The sequence below is a fragment of the Rhinoderma darwinii genome, chromosome 13 (assembly GCF_050947455.1).
Source record: "Rhinoderma darwinii isolate aRhiDar2 chromosome 13, aRhiDar2.hap1, whole genome shotgun sequence".
NCBI lineage: Eukaryota > Metazoa > Chordata > Amphibia > Anura > Rhinodermatidae > Rhinoderma > Rhinoderma darwinii.
In genome coordinates, this window is record NC_134699.1 from 66,765,843 (window position 1) to 66,786,103 (window position 20,261).

Consider the following 20,261-nt stretch of genomic DNA (forward strand, 5'->3'; position numbering starts at 1 on the left):
ACTACGGCCAATAGCATTGGGAGTTGTCCGTCCCTGCTCTCCCAATGCTTGCCGTTCACGGGTTGAACTCCAGTATTACAGACTGCATGTACCCCCCTTTTTGTGGCTCCTTGATCCCTTTTTCTCCCCCTTTTCCATCCTGTTTATAACCAAGTTACCGGCCCTATCTAATAAACGCTGGGCAGTTTTTACCATTACTTTAGCGGTACACGCGTCTAATCTCTCCCTCTGTCCTGACACATCTAAATAATGTTTGATTTTTTGAGCTGTTGTTTTTAATATGTACTATCATTTATATTAATTCTGTTATGGTCACCTTGTGGGTTGCACTATATGAGGGGTTCATTGCCTGAGGTTCTCCTTTTTAAAATTGTATCTCTAATTGCAGACGTCTGATTGGTTGTTCTAATTGCCACTCATGACGTCATTAGGCCTGGCGTTTTTTATGTTTATAAACAACATTATCTTGATGTTATGTGTAAATGGCCTTGCATGGCTCTAGAAATGCAGGAGAAAATGGTGTCCTCTGACAGGACGGAAGAAATGGCCGCTGGGGGGAGAGGGTACTGTACCTCATGAGAGGGCAAGGATTGTGCTGCTTCCAGGTTCGGAATCGGGCCTTCTGCCATAAAACCCTCCGGTGCCGGAGAGGAAGACACGCTGCGTTGCTCCCTAAGGAGTACAGGATAATCCTGCGAGAGCGCAGATGAGCCGGGTTGTGTCTGTGCCTCCGGCTGCTGCAGGCCCAGCTCTGCCATATTCGGCGCTGACATTAACATGTTCGCCACAGATCTCTGCGCCTGGGATTGCTTACCTCGTCTGCCGCTCCCTCTGGCCATAGGTGAGTGCCCGGGCATTCGAGCTACTGCTCCGGTTGTTTGTGGGGTCCAATGCCTGCTGCTAGCTTTATAATATGCTGGGTTGCCTTCACAAGGTTCGGAGCCTGGCTAGAAGACGTCCGCCATGTTCAGCTGCGCGCATGCGCCCCTCCTACTGTCTGCCATTTTGGATGGACTTGTAGACATCCAGGGTGCTAAATGTCCCCCCACCCACCACGTGTACAGGCGTAGGCCTTCTCTACTTTAACAACCTTATCCTAAGCCTGTGAGAGGGGCAGTTTTGGCATTGAGACTCCCATCTAATTGATTCCCATAGCAATGGGATATTCCACCCCTATAAAAAATATGCTACCGACTGTGACAAGCCATGTAGCATCATACATCTTAGGAGAATACTCCACCATGTATACACTCATGTTCCAACCTGAAGATAGGAGGAAAAATAATAGTATTTTTAGACTTTGAAAGTCTAAATGACTGAACTCCTTTCTTTTACAGCGCGACATAAAGCATCTTCTCAAAACATAGAAGATAATAGCCGTTCATAAAAGCTAGAACATAAATTCAGGTTGTCCACTTCGGTTTATCCTGTCCCTTTATCCGCAAACCATGTGGCGGTACCCGGTCATATTTGGTCAATCTTAGGGTGATAGCAGTGTGATGAATGAAGACACTTGGGTTGATCCAGAAATGTATAAATCCCCAACAATTGTCCTCAAGAGTAATCAACAGTTGGCTACGAGTGGAAAAAGTTGACTGAAGACATGGTTGGTGGTGGAGGACCCCCCCAAAAAAGCCTAATACACGTAAATGAACACTCAGCTTTATTGCAGTGATAAAAAAACAGAAATGGTGGCCATAGACATGGGTTAATGTTCGGCCGTAGTGAACATACATTATAATAGAGCTGGGGAGATCAGCAGTTGCCAGACGCCTCAGACACCACTTATCACTCGGGGAAAAAAAAATCACACAAAAAAAAACCATACAATGTTATCGTCAATGGCTGCCCCTGCCCCTGCCCCTGCCCAATAGACATTGGATTGACATAGGATACCAACAAAATCGTTTGGATTGGAAAAAACATATCTAAATAACTATAGTAAAGCTTTAAGAACAAAAAAGCTCAATCGATAAAAGGCGAAGTATAAGATTTGTACAAAAAACTATTATTATTATATTCTTATTAACGGTAAATAAATGGTTGCACACAGTATATATTAGGGTAGGACCACTATAGGCCACCACAAAGAAACAGCTGAGGAATTTGCAAATAGACGTGAGAAGCTAATAACTAAATTCTTATCACGAATAGTACAGCTTGAGTTTCGGCACTAGAAAACGGTAAAATAAATCTTGAACATTCATTTCAGTGGTGGGACAGTATAACTTCTCTGTAGGTATCTCAACCTAGTTCTAGAGAGGTTCAGTCTCTTTACACAGCGCCGTGGTCCTTGTGTTTGGGAATTGGTGGGGTTTTGGGCTCACCACTGAATATTTTTTTTTCTACCATTGCTAAACCCCATTATAAATCCTTCCTTATCCCACCGGGATTCTAACTCTTGATCATCACCCATTCATCCCATATGTAGAAGGCGGCATGAAGGGGCTCAGCAAAAGCGGCTTTGAATGTGTGCAGGTGTTTAACCGGCTCACAAAGCTCGTAAAAGGACAACTGTCCGGCCTCGTAATCCAGATATATCACTAATCTCTGAACGGAAGGCTTGCCCGGTAAATGGATAACCTTATTATGATGCATCACTGAGTAATGATACTTCTTGGATTTGGACCTGCATAAACACCAGGACTTGTCATTGCTTCCGATGTACGACTGGTCCCCCTTTCTGCCTATAGTGGGGTAACACACTCCTATCATCCAGGACCCCAATTTGCTAACTTCAACTTCCCAGTAATGTCGTCCTACAGAGAAGGTTCTGGTGCTCAAAACCTGACAGTCCTCGAATCTCTCCGGGAGTTCTGGATGTTTTTGATTACTGGAATAAGAAGCCGTTTTCAGGTCACTTGTTATATGCACATAATTGGCAACTGTATTGATATCTAACAGTAGGTCTGACACCTCTACAATATGGAGGCCTTCCTTCAAATGTGTCATTATATCGGCCAACCCCGTATGTAATGTCATGGAGATTAAATTTTTATCCAAATCATTTGCAAATTCAAGAAATTTACTGTCTCGTTCTTGGTCTTTGTTCCCTCCCTCATCATCACCCCAAAAGTGGTATTTCTCAGATTCACGCTCTTGCAAGAGAGTTAATGGATCCGTCAGGAGACACAGCTCCTCAATGCGAGAAATCTCTCTGGACAACTCGTCCTTCTGCGATTGTAGCTGCTGGATTAGATCGGAGACCGAGACGACCGCCTGATCCATCTGCCTGGAGATCTCAGCTAGAACTTTCTTCTCCAAGTCTACGAGATCTTTCCTGACGTCTCTAAACAGGGAGGCGACTCTCTCCGATTCTCCGACTGCCTTCTTTTTTACCTTCTGTTTTTGTCCTTCTAGGTTCCGGACTTGTATCTCAGTCTCTCCTCGCTTTGAGGTCAGTTTCTCCAGGACATTTCTAAGCTTCATTCTCTTCTTCTCAGATACTTCATTCATCGGTTCTACCTGGTGTCCTTTGTGTTTTCCGGCCAGGCAGCAGGTGACGCAGATACAGGTGGAGTCCTCCGTGCAGTAGTACTCCAGCATCTTCTTATGGGTGGAACATTTTCTATTCTCTAGGGAAGTGGTGGGTTCCATTAAGACGTGACCATCTGACTTAATGTGTTTTTTTAAGTGCTTGTCACACAACGAAGCTTCACATTGTAGACAGGTTTTAACGGCAGGTACGGAAGAGTCGCAGTAGGTGCAGAAGATGCCACCCGTTGCCTCCTCTTCCTGCTCAGATTGGAAACTTTGTGCTATGTTACGGAGAGCTATGGTTTTGTGCAGCGCTGGACGCTCTGGAAACGCTGCTCTGCAGTCGGGGCAGATGTAAGTCCCCGACCCGTCCTGGGTATGCAGCACACGATCAATACAGACCCAGCAGAAGTTGTGTCCACATCTCAGGGTTACGGGGTCTGTATAAATGTTCAGGCAGATGGAGCAGTTCAGTTCTTCCCTCAGTTCGGCAAATGCCATTGTCGTTGCGATGTGACTTCTGAGCTTTAAAGAGACGGAGCTGGTATATCGTCCCGTTTCGTTATCACCAAGAACTCACAAGTCGTATCAGCTGATTCCCAGAAGTTAGACGTCTTATCGGAAAAGCCTGCTCAATGCTACATAGGTTATCTACAAGATTGCTCCCAGCAACAGTTCTTCCACCTGGTGGATATTTTGCTGCGTCTGCAATGAGCGGCTGTAATGATGTCACAGGAACTGAAGGTTTGATCCTCCCACAGCAGCCAGACCTGAAACAACAATTTCCGATTAAACTGATCATTGGACATCAAGCCAGTATCAATCTATCGCCAGTCTCAGGAACACTGATATAGGATTATTAACAGACACGTCAACTCCCCCGTAGACAAATAACGTATAAATAGAGCCCCATGTACACAATCTTTGCTTGGGGATGTGCGCCATATAAACAGAGGGATATATATATAGTTGTGGATCGCGAGATCTGTTCTCAAGGATACACATAAAACATCACAAAATCAAAGTACGTAAGGCTGTGTTCACACGGCAAACTAAAAACGGACGTAAAATCAGGAGCTGTATTCAAGGGAATACGGCCTCTGATTTACAGCCTTTTTTAAGCCACTTGCATTTTTTACGGCCGTTTTTGAGCTGTTTTTCTATTGAGACTGTAATGATGGGGGTAAGGAAACAGACAAGTGAGCCCTAATCTACCCGCCACTCAGTCCCTGCCTACATGCAACGACCCGCCCTAGACGACGGGGTACAACTGGGCAACAGTCCCTACGCTCAATAAGTGCACGACAAACAGACAAGGGTACACAGAAGCAAGGGAAAAGGGGCAGTTGCCCACGGAAACACAGTGAGCAACAAGAGTGGTGAACGAGCCGAGTCAAACCAGGAGTGTACGAGGTACCAAACGCAGAGCAGGAGAGTAGTGAACAAGCCGAGTCAAACCAGGAGTGTACGAGGTACCAAACGCAGAGCAGGAGAGTAGTCAGTAAGCCAAGGTCAATATGAAGCAGGGTCAAATAGTTCAAGAAACTGCAGCAGGGCCAGGAAACCAAACGAGAAGAATCACAAGCAAGGAGGAACAGGAAAGGCAGGTATAAATAGACAGAGGGCGGGAGCTAGCTCCGTCTGGCCAGGCTGTGATAGGCTCTCCCACTCCTACGCCTGCCATCCTGAGTGGTGGAAGATGGAGTCAGTCTCACAGACATAGAAGCAGGTGCAGACTGATTACCTATGGGCGTAGATACAGAAGCTGTGCCTGGCAGATCCTTAACAGTACCCCCCCTTTTATGAGGGGCCACCGGACCCTTTCTAGATGGACCTGGTTTATTGGGGAAACGAAGGTGGAACCTCCTGACCAATACCCCAGCGTGAACATCCCGGGCGGCTACGCAAGTCCTCTCCTCAGGCCTGTATCCTCTCCAATGGACCAGGTACTGGAGGGAGCCTTGGACCATCTTGCTGTCCACAATCTTGGCCACCTCGAATTCTACCCCCTCAGGGGTGAGAACAGGGACAGGAGGTTTCCTCGAGGGAGCCAAGGACAGGGAGCAGCGTTTAAGGAGGGAGGCATGAAACACGTTGTGTACTCGAAAAGATGGGGGCAACTTCAGTCGGAAGGAGACAGGATTGAGGACTTCAATGACCTTGTACGGCCCTATAAACCGGGGAGAAAACTTCTTGGACGGGACTTTAAGGCGCAAGTTCTTAGACGATAGCCACACCAGATCCCCGACCATAAACAAGGGGTTAGCAGAACGTCTTCTATCTGCCTGAGTTTTTTGTATGCTCTGGGACGCCTCTAGGTTCTTCTGAACCTTGGCCCAGACTGTGCACGGTTCCCGATGAACGACCTCTACCTCGGGATTGTTGGAACTACCAGGTGAAACGGAGGAGAACCGTGGATTAAACCCAAAATTACAGAAAAAGGGGGAGACCCCTGACGAGTTACTGACCCGGTTATTAAGGGAAAATTCGGCGAGGGGAATGAATGAGACCCAATCATATTGACAGTCACAGATAAAACACCTTAAATATTGTTCTAGAGACTGATTAGTCCTCTCAGTTTGGCCATTAGTTTCAGGATGGAAGGCAGAGGAGAAGGACAGATCAATCTCCAACTTTTTACAGAAGGCTCTCCAAAACAAAGAAACAAATTGTACCCCTCTGTCAGAAACAATATTGACAGGGACCCCATGGAGACGCAGGATGTGTTTGACAAACAAGGAAGCTAACGTCTTAGCATTGGGTCGTTTTTAGAGGGGCACAAAGTGGCACATCTTACTGAAGCGGTCTACTACAACCCACACCACCGACTTGCCTTGAGATGGAGGCAAATCGGTGATAAAATCCATGGAGATATGGGTCCAAGGTCTCTGGGGAATGGGCAAAGTACGTAGTAAGCCCGCTGGTCGGGACCTGGGAGTCTTGGACCTAGCACAAACCTCACAAGCGGCGACGTAGGCCTTAACGTCTTTAGGCAACCCAGGCCACCAATAGTTTCTGGCAATGAGGTGCTTGGTACCCAGGGGATGCCTGGATGACCAGATAGTGCGGAGTCATGATTTTCCCTAAGTACCCTCAGCCGGAATTGCAGGGGAACAAACAGCTTGTTCTCAGGAAGGTTCCCGGGAGCTGAACCTTGATCAGCAGCAATTTCAGAAACTAAATCAGAATCAATAGAGGAAATGATTATACCTGGAGGCAAAATACAAGCAGGATCTTCCTCCAAAGGAGGGCTGGCCATGAAGCTACGCGACAGTGCATCAGCCTTAATATTTTTAGACCCAGCCCTATAGGTAACCAAAAAGTTGAATCTGGTAAAAAATAACGCCCATCGAGCTTGTCTCGGGGTTAGCCTCCGGGCAGATTCTAGGAAAACCAGATTCTTGTGGTCGGTAAGGACCGTTACCTGGTGCCTAGCCCCCTCCAGGAAGTGGCGCCACTCTTCAAATGCCCATTTAATGGCTAAGAGTTCGCGGTTGCCAATATCATAGTTACTCTCAGTGGGCGAAAACTTCCTGGAGAAGTAGGCACAGGGACGGAGATGGGTGAGGGACCTGGTACCCTGGGACAAGACAGCCCCCACTCCCACCTCGGACGCGTCAACCTCCACGATAAATGGCTCCATTTGGTTGGGCTGAACCAACACCGGGGCCGAGATAAAGCACTTCTTAAGGACCTCAAAGGCCTGGACAGCCTCAGGAGGCCAGCGGAGGAGATCAGCACCCTTGCGAGTGAGATCCGTAAGGGGCTTAGCGATGACCGAGAAGTTAGCAATAAATCTCCTGTAATAATTAGCGAACCCCAAGAAGCACAGTAACGCCTTTAGGGAGGCAGGTTGGACCCATTCCGCCACAGCCTGGACCTTGGCGGGGACCATGCGGAATTCATGAGGAGTGAGGATTTGACCCAAAAATGGTATCTCTTGCACCCCAAACATACATTTTTCGGTTTTCGCAAAGTTTGTTTTCCCGAAGGACCTGGAGCACCTTCCTGACATGCTCAATGTGGGAGGACCAGTCCTTGGAAAACACAAGTATGTCATCAAGGTACAATACAAGAAATACCCCCAGGTAATCTCTTAAGATCTCATTTATGAAATTCTGGAAGACCGCGGGAGCATTACACAACCCAAAGGGCATGACGAGGTATTCGAAATGACCTTCGGGCGTGTTAAACGCAGTCTTCCACTCATCCCCCTCTTTGATGCGGATAAGGTTATACGCCCCCCGTAGATCAAACTTAGAGAACCATTGGGCCCCCTGAACCTGATTAAAGAGATAAGGAATCAAAGGAAGGGGATACTGGTTCCTTACAGTGACCTTATTCAAGTTACGGTAGTCAATGCATGGCCTAAGACCACCATCCTTCTTCCCTACGAAGAAGAAGCCAGTGTCACGGAGCGGGTTAGTGGACCCACTAGGCCGTACCGCCGCAGCGGGGAGGCAGCTGGCCAAACAACAGGACACCCCAGAAATACAATGTCCCGCACAAGGGTACCTGAATAGTCCAGATGGTGGCCGCAGCTCTGGCACAGATGAGATAGGTGCGGCAGATGGCGCCAAACGTGGCGGATGACACAGGAGCCGCAAGTTGCGCAGACGTGGCGGATTCCTCCGGACGTGGCAGATAACACAGGACGTGGCGGATTCCTCTGGACGTGGTAGATGACACAGGACATGGCGGATTCCTCCAGACGTGGCAGATGACACAGGACGTGGCGGATTCCTCCAGACGTGGCAGACGACACAGGACGTGGCGGATTCCTCCAGACGTGGCGGATTCCTCCGGACGTGGCAGATTCCTCTGGACGTGGCAGATGACACAGGACGTGGCACGACTTGATACTAGGGCAAAGCACGGGAAATAGGAACGGGGAACAAGGTACGGGTAACAACAGGAACGGGAAACACTAAGGGACCATTTGCAAGACAGACTGGGAAAACTAACAACGCTCAGGCATCGAACTAGGGGGCTGGACCCCTCTTATAGCCCAGGGTACTCACGGGTCAAAGGTCGTTCAAGATGTCCGGTACGCGCGCTGCCCCTTTAAGAGCGGGGACGAGCGTGCGCGCGCACCCTGCGGGCTCCGGCGGAGGTGAGTGGATGCGAGCGCTGGCGTCTCCGGAGGAGGAGGCTGGGGCCAGCGCTTGCCGACTCGTGGCTGCGGCCGTCAGCGGGAGGCTGGAGCTGACAGCCCGCAGCCACGGACATTACAGCCAGCACCTACCGGAGAAGTAGAGGGGCGAATGTAACCCTTGGCCAGGCATTCCTGGATATACTCTCTCATGGCTTCACGTTCGGGACAAGAGAGATTAAATATCCTACCCTTAGGGAGCTTAGCTCCTGGTACCAAATCGATAGCGCAATCGTATTCTCTATGAGGAGGTAATACTTCGGAGGCCTCCTTAGAGAAAACATCAGCGAAGTCCTGAACAAACACAGGTAGCGTGTTCACCTCCTCAGGGGGAGAAATAGAATTAACAGAAAAACATGACGTCAAGCATTCATTACCCCATTTGGTAAGATCCCCAGTATTCCAGTCAAACGTGGGATTATGCATCTGCAACCAGGGAAGGCCTAAAACCAAATCGGACGATAATCCCTGCATCAAGAGTACAGAGCACTGCTCCAAATGCATGGAGCCCACAAGGAGTTCAAAAACAGGGGTATGCTGTGTAAAATAACCATTAGCAAGAGGAGTGGAGTCGATACCCACTACCGGGACAGGTTTAGGCAAATCAATCAAAGGCATAGCTAGAGACATAGCAAATTCCACAGACATGATATTAGCAGACGACCCTGAATCCACGAAGGCACTGCCGGTAGCAGACCTACCACCAAAAGAGACCTGAAAGGGAAGTAAGATTTTATTACGTTTCATATTTACGGGAAATACCTGTGCGCCCAAGTGACCTCCCCGATGATCACTTAGGTGCGGAAGTTTTCCGGCTGCTTATTCTTATGCCTAGGACAGGTGTTCACTTGATGCTTGTCATCCCCACAATAGAAGCAGAGACCATTCTTCCTGCGGAACTCTCTACGTTGTTGGGGGGGCACGGAGGCTCCGAGTTGCATAGGTACCTCCGAGTCTTCCGTGGAAGAACGAAGCAACGGAACCTCGGGAGGCATCATGGGGGAGTCAGAGGAGAAAACACAAAAACGTTCACGTTGTCGTTCCCTGAGACGTCGGTCAAGTCGTACCGCTAAAGCCATAACCTGGTCTAGGGAGTCAGAAGAGGGATAGTTAACTAGCAGGTCATTCAGGGCGTTCGACAGACTCAACCTAAACTGGCACCTTAAGGCAGGGTCATTCCACCGAGAAGCTACGCACCACTTCCTAAAGTCAGAGCAATACTCCTCAACAGGTCTCTTACCCTGACGTAAGGTCACCAGCTGACTCTCGGCAAAGGCAGTCCTGTCAGTCTCGTCATAAATGAGTCCGAGAGTGGAAAAGAAAAGATCAACGGAGGAAAGTTCAGGGGCGTCAGGAGCCAAGGAGAAGGCCCATTCTTGGGGCCCTTCCTGGAGCCAGGACATAATTATACCCACCCGCTGGCTCTCAGAACCTGAGGAGTGGGGCTTTAAGCGAAAATAGAGCTTACAACTCTCCCGAAAGGAGAGAAAAGTCTTCCGGTCCCCTGAGAACCGGTCAGGCAACTTGAGGTGGGGTTCAAGAGGTGAGGTGAGGGGCACTACCATGGTAGCATCAGGCTGGTTGACCCTCTGAGCCAGGGCCTGGACCTGTAAGGAGAGACCCTGCATTTGCTGAGCCAGGGTCTCAAGGGGGTCCATAGTAGTGTGAGGGACCAGGGTAGACTAGGTATAGGGCTTGTGATTATGTAATGACAGGGGTAAGGAAACAGACAAGTGAGCCCTAACCTACCCGCCACTCAGTCCCTGCCTACTTGCAACGACCCGCCCTAGGCGAAGGGGTACAACTGGGCGACAGTCCCTACGCTCAATATGTGCACGACAGACAAACAGACAAGGGTACACAGAAGCAAGGGAAAAGGGGCAGTTGCCCACAGCAACACCGAGAGCAACAAGAGTGGTGAACGCGCCGAGTCAAACCAGGAGTGTACGAGGTACCAAACGCAGAGCAGGAGAGTAGTGAACAAGCCGAGTCAAACCAGGAGTGTACGAGGTACCAAACGCAGAGCAGGAGAGTAGTCAGTAAGCCAGGGTCAATATGAAGCAGGGTCAAATAGATCAAGAAGCTGCAGCAGGGCCAGGAAACCAAATGAGAAGAATCACAAGCAAGGAGGAACAGGAAAGGCAGGTATAAATAGACAGAGGGCAGGAGCTAGCTCCTTCTGGCCAGGCTATGATAGGCTCTCCCACTCCTAAGCCTGCCATCCTGAGTGGTGGAAGATGGAGTCAGTCTCCCAGACATAGAAGCAGGTGCAGACTGATTACCTATGGGCGTGGATACAGAAGCTGTGCCTGGCAGATCCTTAACAGAGACAATGAAAAATGGCTCCAAAAACGGCTCAAGGAGTGACATGAACTTCATTTTTACGGGGCGTTTTTTTATGAGCCGTATTTACAAACGGACACCGTGGGAACGAAACGCGTTTTTTCCCATTGAAATCAATGGGCAGATGTTTGGAGACGTTCAGCCTCTGTATTTTTAGCCGTTTTTCAGGGAGTTTATGGCCCGAAAAACGGCTGAAAATAAGCCATGTGAACATACCCTAATAGGGTTCAGTCATTTTTAGGCTCTGTCGGTTGACATCAGGCAGAAGGATGTGATATATATCACCCCTATAAGCTGCTATTTAAGAGTATAGCAATATTGGGAACTGTCTGCTATTATGTGGGCACTATATGACACTGTCTTGGCAAAGAGTGACACTCTGGGAACTAAGGTTGCCACTTGGCCAGTAAGTGCCCGGATGACCCAGTAATTGATACTAGGAGACTTGTGCCTGTACTAAATTTTCACCAGCAACAGTAAAATGTATGGCTTCCCTAAAATACTATGGCGGAGCCGGGAGCAGCTGTCTCCATGCCCCACTATTCACTCTCATAGGCCACATCCGGCCCGGAACACCGGGGCCACGACACATGCAGCCCAGAAGAGGCCTGTAGTCTGAACTGCTTTATTCATCATGGGAACGGGGTTAGGTATTAGTTTTATTATTTTTAAAGGGAACTATTATTGTGTGCAGGGGCATTAATGAGGCACTATTACTGTGTGGGGGTAATTAATGAGGCACTATTACTGTGTGGGGGTAATTAATGAGGCACTATTCCTGTGTGTGGGTTAATAATGGGGCACTATTACTGTGTGTGGTTTATTATTGGGGCACTATTACTGTGTGTGGTTTATTATTGGGGCACTATTCCTGTGTGTGGGTTATTATTGGGGCACTATTACTGTGTAGGGGGAACTATTTCTGTGTGCAGGAGCATTCATTGGGCACTATTAGGCCTCATGCACACGACCGTAGTGTTTTTCTGGTCCGCAAATTCCAGGACCGTGTTCCGTGAAATGTCATCCGCAGTTCATCCGTATGTCCTCCGCAGTTCATCCGTATGTAATCCGCAAAATGCGGATGAAAAATAAAAAGCCTAGGTAAAACATGATGACGACAGAACTCATTCCCGGTCGTCGCCTAGCAACACTTCCGCAAATCCGCAAAACTGCGGATGACACACGGCGGTGTATCCGCAATTTCCACGGGCCCATTGACTTCTATTGGCATGTCCGCACCGCATTTGCGGCCCATAATAGGACATGTCCGTAGTTTCTGCGGCACGGATGTGCGGACATGCGGAGAGCCGTGAAAACACGGATAGTGTGTATGGGCCCATAGAAATGAATGGGTCCGCAATTTACCCGTGGATTTGCGGTTGAATTGCGGACGCAAAAACACGGTCGTGTGCATGAGGCCTTACTATGTAGGGATTACTAACAGGTACAATTACTGTATGATGGTTACTCATGGGGCACTATTACTGTGTGCAGGGGCATTAATGAGGCACGATTAATATGTTGGGGTTACTAAGGGGGCACTATTACTATGTGGGCGTTACTACCGGGGTACTCTTACTGTATGGGGGTTACTAAGGGGCACTAATACTGTGTGGGGGTACTATTACTGTTAGGGGGTTTCTAATGGGGCACTATTACTGTGTGAGAGTTACTATGGGGGTACTATTACTGTGTATGGGTCATTATTGGGGCACTGTTACTGTGTGGGGGTTACTAATGGTGCAATATTACTGTGTAGGGGGCATTAATGGGGCACTATTAATGTGTTGGGGTTACTAAGGGGGCATTATTACTATGTGGGGTTACTACCGGGGTACTATTACTGTGTGGGGGTTACTAAGGGGGCACTATTACTGTGTTGGGGCACTATTACTATGTGGGGGCACTATTACTGTGTGTGGGCATTATTACTGTGTGGGGGCACTATTACTGTGTGTGGGCACTATTACTGTGTGGGGGCACTATTACTGTGTGTGGGCACTATTACTGTGTGGGGGCACTATTACTGTGGGGGCACTATTACTGTGGGGGCACTATTACTGTGTGGGGGCACTATTACTGTGTGGGGCACAATTACTGTGTGGGGCACAATTACTGTGTGTGGGCACTATTACTGTTTGGGGGCATTATTACTGTGTGTGGGCACTATTACTGTGTGGGGCACAATTACTGTGTGTGGGCACTATTACTGTGTGGGGGCATTATTACTGTGTGTGGGCACTATTACTGTGTGGGGGCACTATTACTGTGTGTGGGCACTATTACTGTGTGGGGGCACTATTACTGTGTGTGGGGGCACTATTACTGTGTGTGGGCACTATTACTGTGTGGGGGCACTATTACTGTGTGTGGGGGCACTATTACGGTGTGTGGGCACTATTACTGTGGGAGCACTATTACTGTGGGGGCACTATTACTGTGTGGGGGTACTATTACTGTCTGCAGGGGCATTATTACTGTGTGTGGGCACTATTACTGTGTGGGGGCACTATTACTGTGGGGGCACTATTACTGTGTGGGGGCACTATTACTGTGTGTGGGCACTATTACTATTACTGTGGGGGCACTATTACTGTGTGGGGGCACTATTACTGTCTGCAGGGGCATTATTACTGTGTGTGGGCACTATTACTGTGTGGGGGCACTATTACTGTGGGGGCACTATTACTGTGTGTGGGCACTATTACTGTGTGGGGGAACTATTACTGTGGGGGCAGTATTACTGTGTGGGGGCACTATTACTGTGGGGGCACTATTACTGTGTGGGGGCACTATTACTGTGTGGGGGCACTATTACTGTGGGGGCACTATTACTGTCTGCAGGGGCATTATTACTGTGTGTGGGCACTATTACTGTGTGTGGGCACTATTACTGTGTGGGGGCACTATTACTGTGTGTGGGCACTATTACTGTGTGGGGGCACTATTACTGTGTGGGGGCACTATTACTGTCTGCAGGGGCACTATTACTGTGTGGGGGCACTATTACTGTGGGGGCACTATTACTGTGTGTGGGCACTATTACTGTGTGGGGGCACTATTACTGTGGGGGCAGTATTACTGTGTGGGGGCACTATTACTGTGGGGGCACTATTACTGTGTGGGGGCACTATTACTGTGTGGGGGCACTATTACTGTGGGGGCACTATTACTGTCTGCAGGGGCATTATTACTGTGTGTGGGCAATATTACTGTGTGTGGGCACTATTACTATGTGGGGGCACTATTACTGTGTGTGGGCACTATTACTGTGTGGGGGCACTATTACTGTGTGGGGGCACTATTACTGTGTGTGGGGGCACTATTACTGTGTGGGCACTATTACTGTGGGGGCACTATTACTGTGTGTGGGCACTATTACTGTGTGTGGGCACTATTACTGTGTGGGGGCACTATTACTGTGTGGGGGCACTATTACTGTGTGTGGGCACTATTACTGTGTGGGGGCACTATTACTGTGTGTGGGCACTATTACTGTGTGTGGGCACTATTACTGTGGGGGCACTATTACTGTGTGGGGCACTATTACTGTGTGGGGGCATTATTACTGTGTGTGGGCATTATTACTGTGGGGTCACTATTACTGTGTGGGGCACAATTACTGTGTGTGGGCACTATTACTGTGTGTGGGCACTATTACTGTGTGTGGGCACTATTACTGTGTGTGGGCACTATTACTGTGTGTGGGCACTATTACTGTGTGTGGGTACTATTACTGTGTGGGGGCACTATTACTGTGTGGGGGCACTATTACTGTGTGTGTGCACTATTACTGTGTGTGGGTACTATTACTGTGTGTGGGGCACTATTACTGTGGGGGCACTATTACTGTGTGGGGCACTATTACTGTGTGGGCACTATTACTGTGTGGGGCACTATTACTGTGGGGGCACTATTACTGTGTGGGGGCACTATTACTGTGTGTGGGCACTATTACTGTGTGGGGGCACTATTACTGTGTGTGGGCATTATTACTGTGGGGGCACTATTACTGTGTGGGGCACAATTACTGTGTGTGGGCACTATTACTGTGTGGGGGCACTATTACTGTGTGTGGGCACTATTACTGTGTGGGGGCACTATTACTGTGTGTGGGTACTATTACTGTGTGTGGGCACTATTACTGTGTGTGGGCACTATTACTGTGTGTGGGCACTATTACTGTGTGGGGGCACTATTACTGTGTGTGGGCATTATTACTGTGTGTGGGGGCACTATTACTGTGTGGGCACTATTACTGTGGGGGCACTATTACTGTGTGTGGGCACTATTACTGTGTGTGGGCACTATTACTGTGTGGGGGCACTATTACTGTGTGTGGGCACTATTACTGTGTGGGGGCACTATTACTGTGTGTGGGCACTATTACTGTGTGGGGGCACTATTACTGTGTGGGGGCACTATTACTGTGTGTGGGCACTATTACTGTGTGTGGGCACTATTACTGTGTGGGGGCACTATTACTGTGTGGGGGCACTATTACTGTGTGTGGGCACTATTACTGTGTGGGGGCACTATTACTGTGTGGGGGCACTATTACTGTGTGTGGGCATTATTACTGTGGGGGCACTATTACTGTGTGGGGCACTATTACCGTGTAGGGGCATTATTACTGTGTGTGGGCATTATTACTGTGGGGTCACTATTACTGTGTGGGGCACAATTACTGTGTGTGGGCACTATTACTGTGTGTGGGCACTATTACTGTGTGTGGGCACTATTACTGTGTGTGGGCACTATTACTGTGTGGGGGCACTATTACTGTGTGTGGGTACTATTACTGTGTGTGGGCACTATTACTGTGTGTGGGCACTATTACTGTGTGTGGGCACTATTACTGCGTGTGGGTACTATTACTGTGTGTGGGCACTATTACTGTGGGGGCACTATTACTGTGTGGGGGCACTATTACTGTGGGGGCACTATTACTGTGTGGGGCACTATTACTGTGGGGGCACTATTACTGTGTGGGGCACTATTACTGTGTGGGCACTATTACTGTGTGGGGCACTATTACTGTGGGGGCACTATTACTGTGGGGGGGCACTATTACTGTGTGTGGGCACTATTACTGTGTGGGGGCACTATTACTGTGTGTGGGCATTATTACTGTGGGGGCACTATTACTGTGTGGGGCACAATTACTGTGTGTGGGCACTATTACTGTGTGTGGGCACTATTACTGTGTGTGGGCACTATTACTGTGTGTGGGCACTATTACTGTGTGGGGGCACTATTACTGTGTGTGGGTACTATTACTGTGTGTGGGCACTATTACTGTGTGTGGGCACTATTACTGTGTGTGGGCACTATTACTGTGTGTGGGTACTATTACTGTGTGGGGGCACTATTACTGTGTGGGGGCACTATTACTGTGTGTGTGCACTATTACTGTGTGTGGGTACTATTACTGTGTGTGGGGCACTATTACTGTGGGGGCACTATTACTGTGTGGGGCACTATTACTGTGTGGGCACTATTACTGTGTGGGGCACTATTACTGTGGGGGCACTATTACTGTGTGGGGGCACTATTACTGTGTGGGGGCACTATTACTGTGTGTGGGGCACTATTACTGTGGGGGCACTATTACTGTGTGTGGGCACTATTACTGTGTGGGGGCACTATTACTGTGTGTGGGCACTATTACTGTGTGTGGGCACTATTACTGTGTGTGGGCACTATTACTGTGTGTGGGTACTATTACTGTGTGTGGGCACTATTACTGTGTGTGTGCACTATTACTGTGTGTGGGTACTATTACTGTGTGTGGGGCACTATTACTGTGGGGGCACTATTACTGTGTGGGGCACTATTACTGTGTGGGCACTATTACTGTGGGGGCACTATTACTGTGTGTGGGCACTATTACTGTGTGGGGGCACTATTACTGTGTGTGGGCATTATTACTGTGGGGGCACTATTACTGTGTGTGGGCATTATTACTGTGGGGGCACTATTACTGTGTGTGGGCATTATTACTGTGGGGGCACTATTACTGTGGGGGCACTATTACTGTGTGGGGGCACTATTACTGTGTGTGGGCACTATTACTATTACTGTGGGGGCACTATTACTGTGTGGGGGCACTATTACTGTGTGTGGGTACTATTACTGTGTGGGGGCACTATTACTGTGTGGGGGCACTATTACTGTGTGTGGGTACTATTACTGTGTGTGGGCACTATTACTGTGTGTGGGCACTATTACTATGTGGGGGCACTATTACTGTGTGTGGGCATTATTACTGTGGGGGCACTATTACTGTGTGGGGGCACTATTACTGTGTGTGGGCATTATTACTGTGTGGGGGCACTATTACTGTATGGGGGCACAATTACTGTGTGGGGGCACTATTACTGTGTGTGGGCATTATTACTGTGTGTGGGCATTATTACTGTATGGGGGCACAATTACTGTGTGGGGGCACTATTACTGTGTGTGGGCATTATTACTGTGGGGGCACTATTACTGTGTGGGGGCACTATTACTGTGTGTGGGCATTATTACTGTGTGTGGGCATTATTACTGTATGGGGGCACAATTACTGTGTGGGGGCACTATTACTGTGTGTGGGCATTATTACTGTGGGGGCACTATTACTGTGTGTGGGTACTATTACTGTATGGGGGCACAATTACTGTGTGGGGGCACTATTACTGTGGGGGCACTATTACTGTGTGGGGGCACTATTACTGTATGGGGGCACAATTACTGTGTGGGGGCACTATTACTGTGGGGGCACTATTACTGTGTGGGGGCACTATTACTGTGTGGGGGCACTATTACTGTGTGTGGGCATTATTACTGTGTGGGGGCACTATTACTGTCTGCAGGGGCATTAACAGGGCACCATTAATAGCAGTATAACAATATTCTAGTAATGTGGACACGGTGTCTGGCACTTTCCAGGCAATGTGTCTTTTATTTATCTGTAGACTGGCACGATACCCGTGTATTTATAAATATTATGGGTGTTTTCAAGGGTGAAGACAATGGAGTAGATTTATGAAGCAAAATTCGCCACAAAAAGAAGCTCATTGCGTGAGTCACATTTATTAGGAGTTTTCCAATAATTTGATGCCCACGTTGACAGTTTTAAAGGGTTGTGTAGGTGGTGTCATTAAAATCATGCGCCATTTTCATCTCTTTCTATTTAAGTATTGTGTACACGACAGCCATGATGTGGAATAAGGAAAGTGCCAAATACATAGCAACCAATCACAAAACAGCTCTCATATGTCGACGGTCAGTTTGAAAATGAAAGACGCGATTTGATTGGTTGCTATGGGCAACTGCTCCACTTTCCTTTGCCTATCTTCCCGCGCTGCAGCTCCTGTATATGGCGCCCTATAAACCTGCTGAGACAGAAGAGAAGACGTGTGCTATACAATAAGATGATAATTACCTGAGGACTCCGGGGCTGAGGTGATGCTGAAGATCTAGTGACGCAGTTACAGACACTTCCGCGCCGCACTATTTTGTCCCTCTTCACGTCCCGTAGTCGTCGTTAGGCTGCTGTCAGAGGGAGCTAGGATACTGCCGAGTCACGTGGTTGTGCAGAGACCGGGAAGAATCAAGACGCAGCGCCCTCACCACGTACGTATATACCGTGCCCTTCTCCTGTATATATATATATACAGTGCCCCCTCACCACGTACGTATATACCATGCCCTCCTCCTGTATGTATATACAGTGCCCCCTCACCACGTACGTATATACCGTGCCCCCTCACCACGTACGTATATACCGTGCCCCCTCACCACGTACGTATATACCGTGCCCCCTCACCACGTACGTATATACCGTGCCCCCTCACCACGTACGAATATACCGCGCCCCCTTACCACATACGTATACACCGTGCCCCCTTACCACATACGTATATACCGTGCCCCCCTCCTGTATGTATATACAGTGCCCCCTTACCACGTACGTATATACCGTGCCCTCCTCCTCCTGTATGTATATACCGTGCCCTCCTCCTCCTGTATGTATATACCGCGCCCTCCTCCTCCTGTATGTATATACCGTGCCCCTTCTTCCTCCTGTATGTATATACAGTGCCCCTTCTTCCTCCTGTATGTATATACCGTGCCCCCTCACCACATATGTATATACTGTGCCCCCCTCCTGTATGTATATACAGTGCCCCTTCTTCCTCCTGTATGTATATACCGTGCTCCCTCACCACATATGTATATACCGTGCCCCCCTCTTGTATGTATATACAGTGCCCCCTTACCACGTACGTATATACCGTGCCCTCCTCCTCCTGTATGTATATACCGTGCCCTCCTCCTCCTCCTGTATGTATATACCGTGCCCTCCTCCTCCTGCATGTATATACCGTGCCCTCCACCTGTACGTATATACTGTGCCCTCCTGTATGTATATACCGTGCCCTCCTCCTCCTGTATGTATATACCGTGCCCTCCTCCTCCTGTATGTATATACCGTGCCCTCCTCCTGTATGTATATACCGTGCCCTCCTCCTCCTGCATGTATATACAGTGCCCTCCTCCTCCTGTATATATATACCGCGCCCTCCTCCTCCTGTATGTATATACCGTGCCCCTTCTTCCTCCTGTATGTATATACAGTGCCCCTTCTTCTTCCTGTATGTATATACAGTGCCCCTTCTTCCTCCTGTATGTATATACAGTGCCCCTTCTTCCTCCTGTATGTATATACCGTGCTCCCTCACCACATACGTATATACCGTGCCCCCTCACCACATACGTATATACTGTGCCCCCCTCCTGTATGTATGTACAGTGCCCCCTCACCACGTACGTATATACCATGCCCTCCTCTATGTATATACAGTGCCCCCTCACCACATACGTATATACCGTGCCCTCCTCCTCCTGTATGTATATACCGTGCCCTCCTCCTCCTGTATGTATATACCGTGCCCTCCTCCTCCTGTATGTATATACCGTGCCCTCCTCCTCCTGTATGTATATACCGAGCCCTCCTCCTCCTGTATGTATATACCGTGCCCCCCTCCTCCTGTATGTATATACCGTGCCCCCCTCCTCCTGTATGTATATACCGTGCCCCCCTCCTCCTGTATGTATATACCGTGCCCCCCTCCTTCTGTATGTATATACCGTGCCCCCCTCCTGTATGTATATACCGTGCCCTCCTCCTGTATGTATATACCGTGCCCTCCACCTGTATGTATATACCGTGCCCCTTCTTCCTCCTGTATGTATATACCGTGCCCTCCTCCTCCTGTATGTATATACCGTGCCCTCCTCC

The 20,261-nt window shown here is 48.8% G+C and overlaps 2 protein-coding genes across 2 annotated transcripts in view; one reads left to right on the forward strand and one right to left on the reverse strand.

The window, feature by feature from the left end:
- Nucleotides 1-1,646: 1,646 nt before the first annotated feature.
- Nucleotides 1,647-18,635, reverse strand: LOC142666033 (E3 ubiquitin/ISG15 ligase TRIM25-like). The gene is made up of 2 exons (XM_075845900.1): nucleotides 18,402-18,635; nucleotides 1,647-4,247 (listed from the first exon to the last, which is right to left on the reverse strand). The coding sequence occupies exon 2, from the start codon at nucleotides 3,976-3,978 to the stop codon at nucleotides 2,395-2,397; it is 1,584 nt and encodes a 527-aa protein (XP_075702015.1). The 5' UTR covers nucleotides 3,979-4,247; nucleotides 18,402-18,635; the 3' UTR covers nucleotides 1,647-2,394.
- Nucleotides 18,342-20,261, forward strand: part of TBCD (tubulin folding cofactor D) — a 124,480-nt gene continuing 122,560 nt past the window's right edge. The window contains exon 1 of the mRNA XM_075845899.1: nucleotides 18,342-18,592. The gene's annotated coding sequence lies outside the window, so the exon portion shown is untranslated. The remainder of the gene's footprint in view (nucleotides 18,593-20,261) is intronic.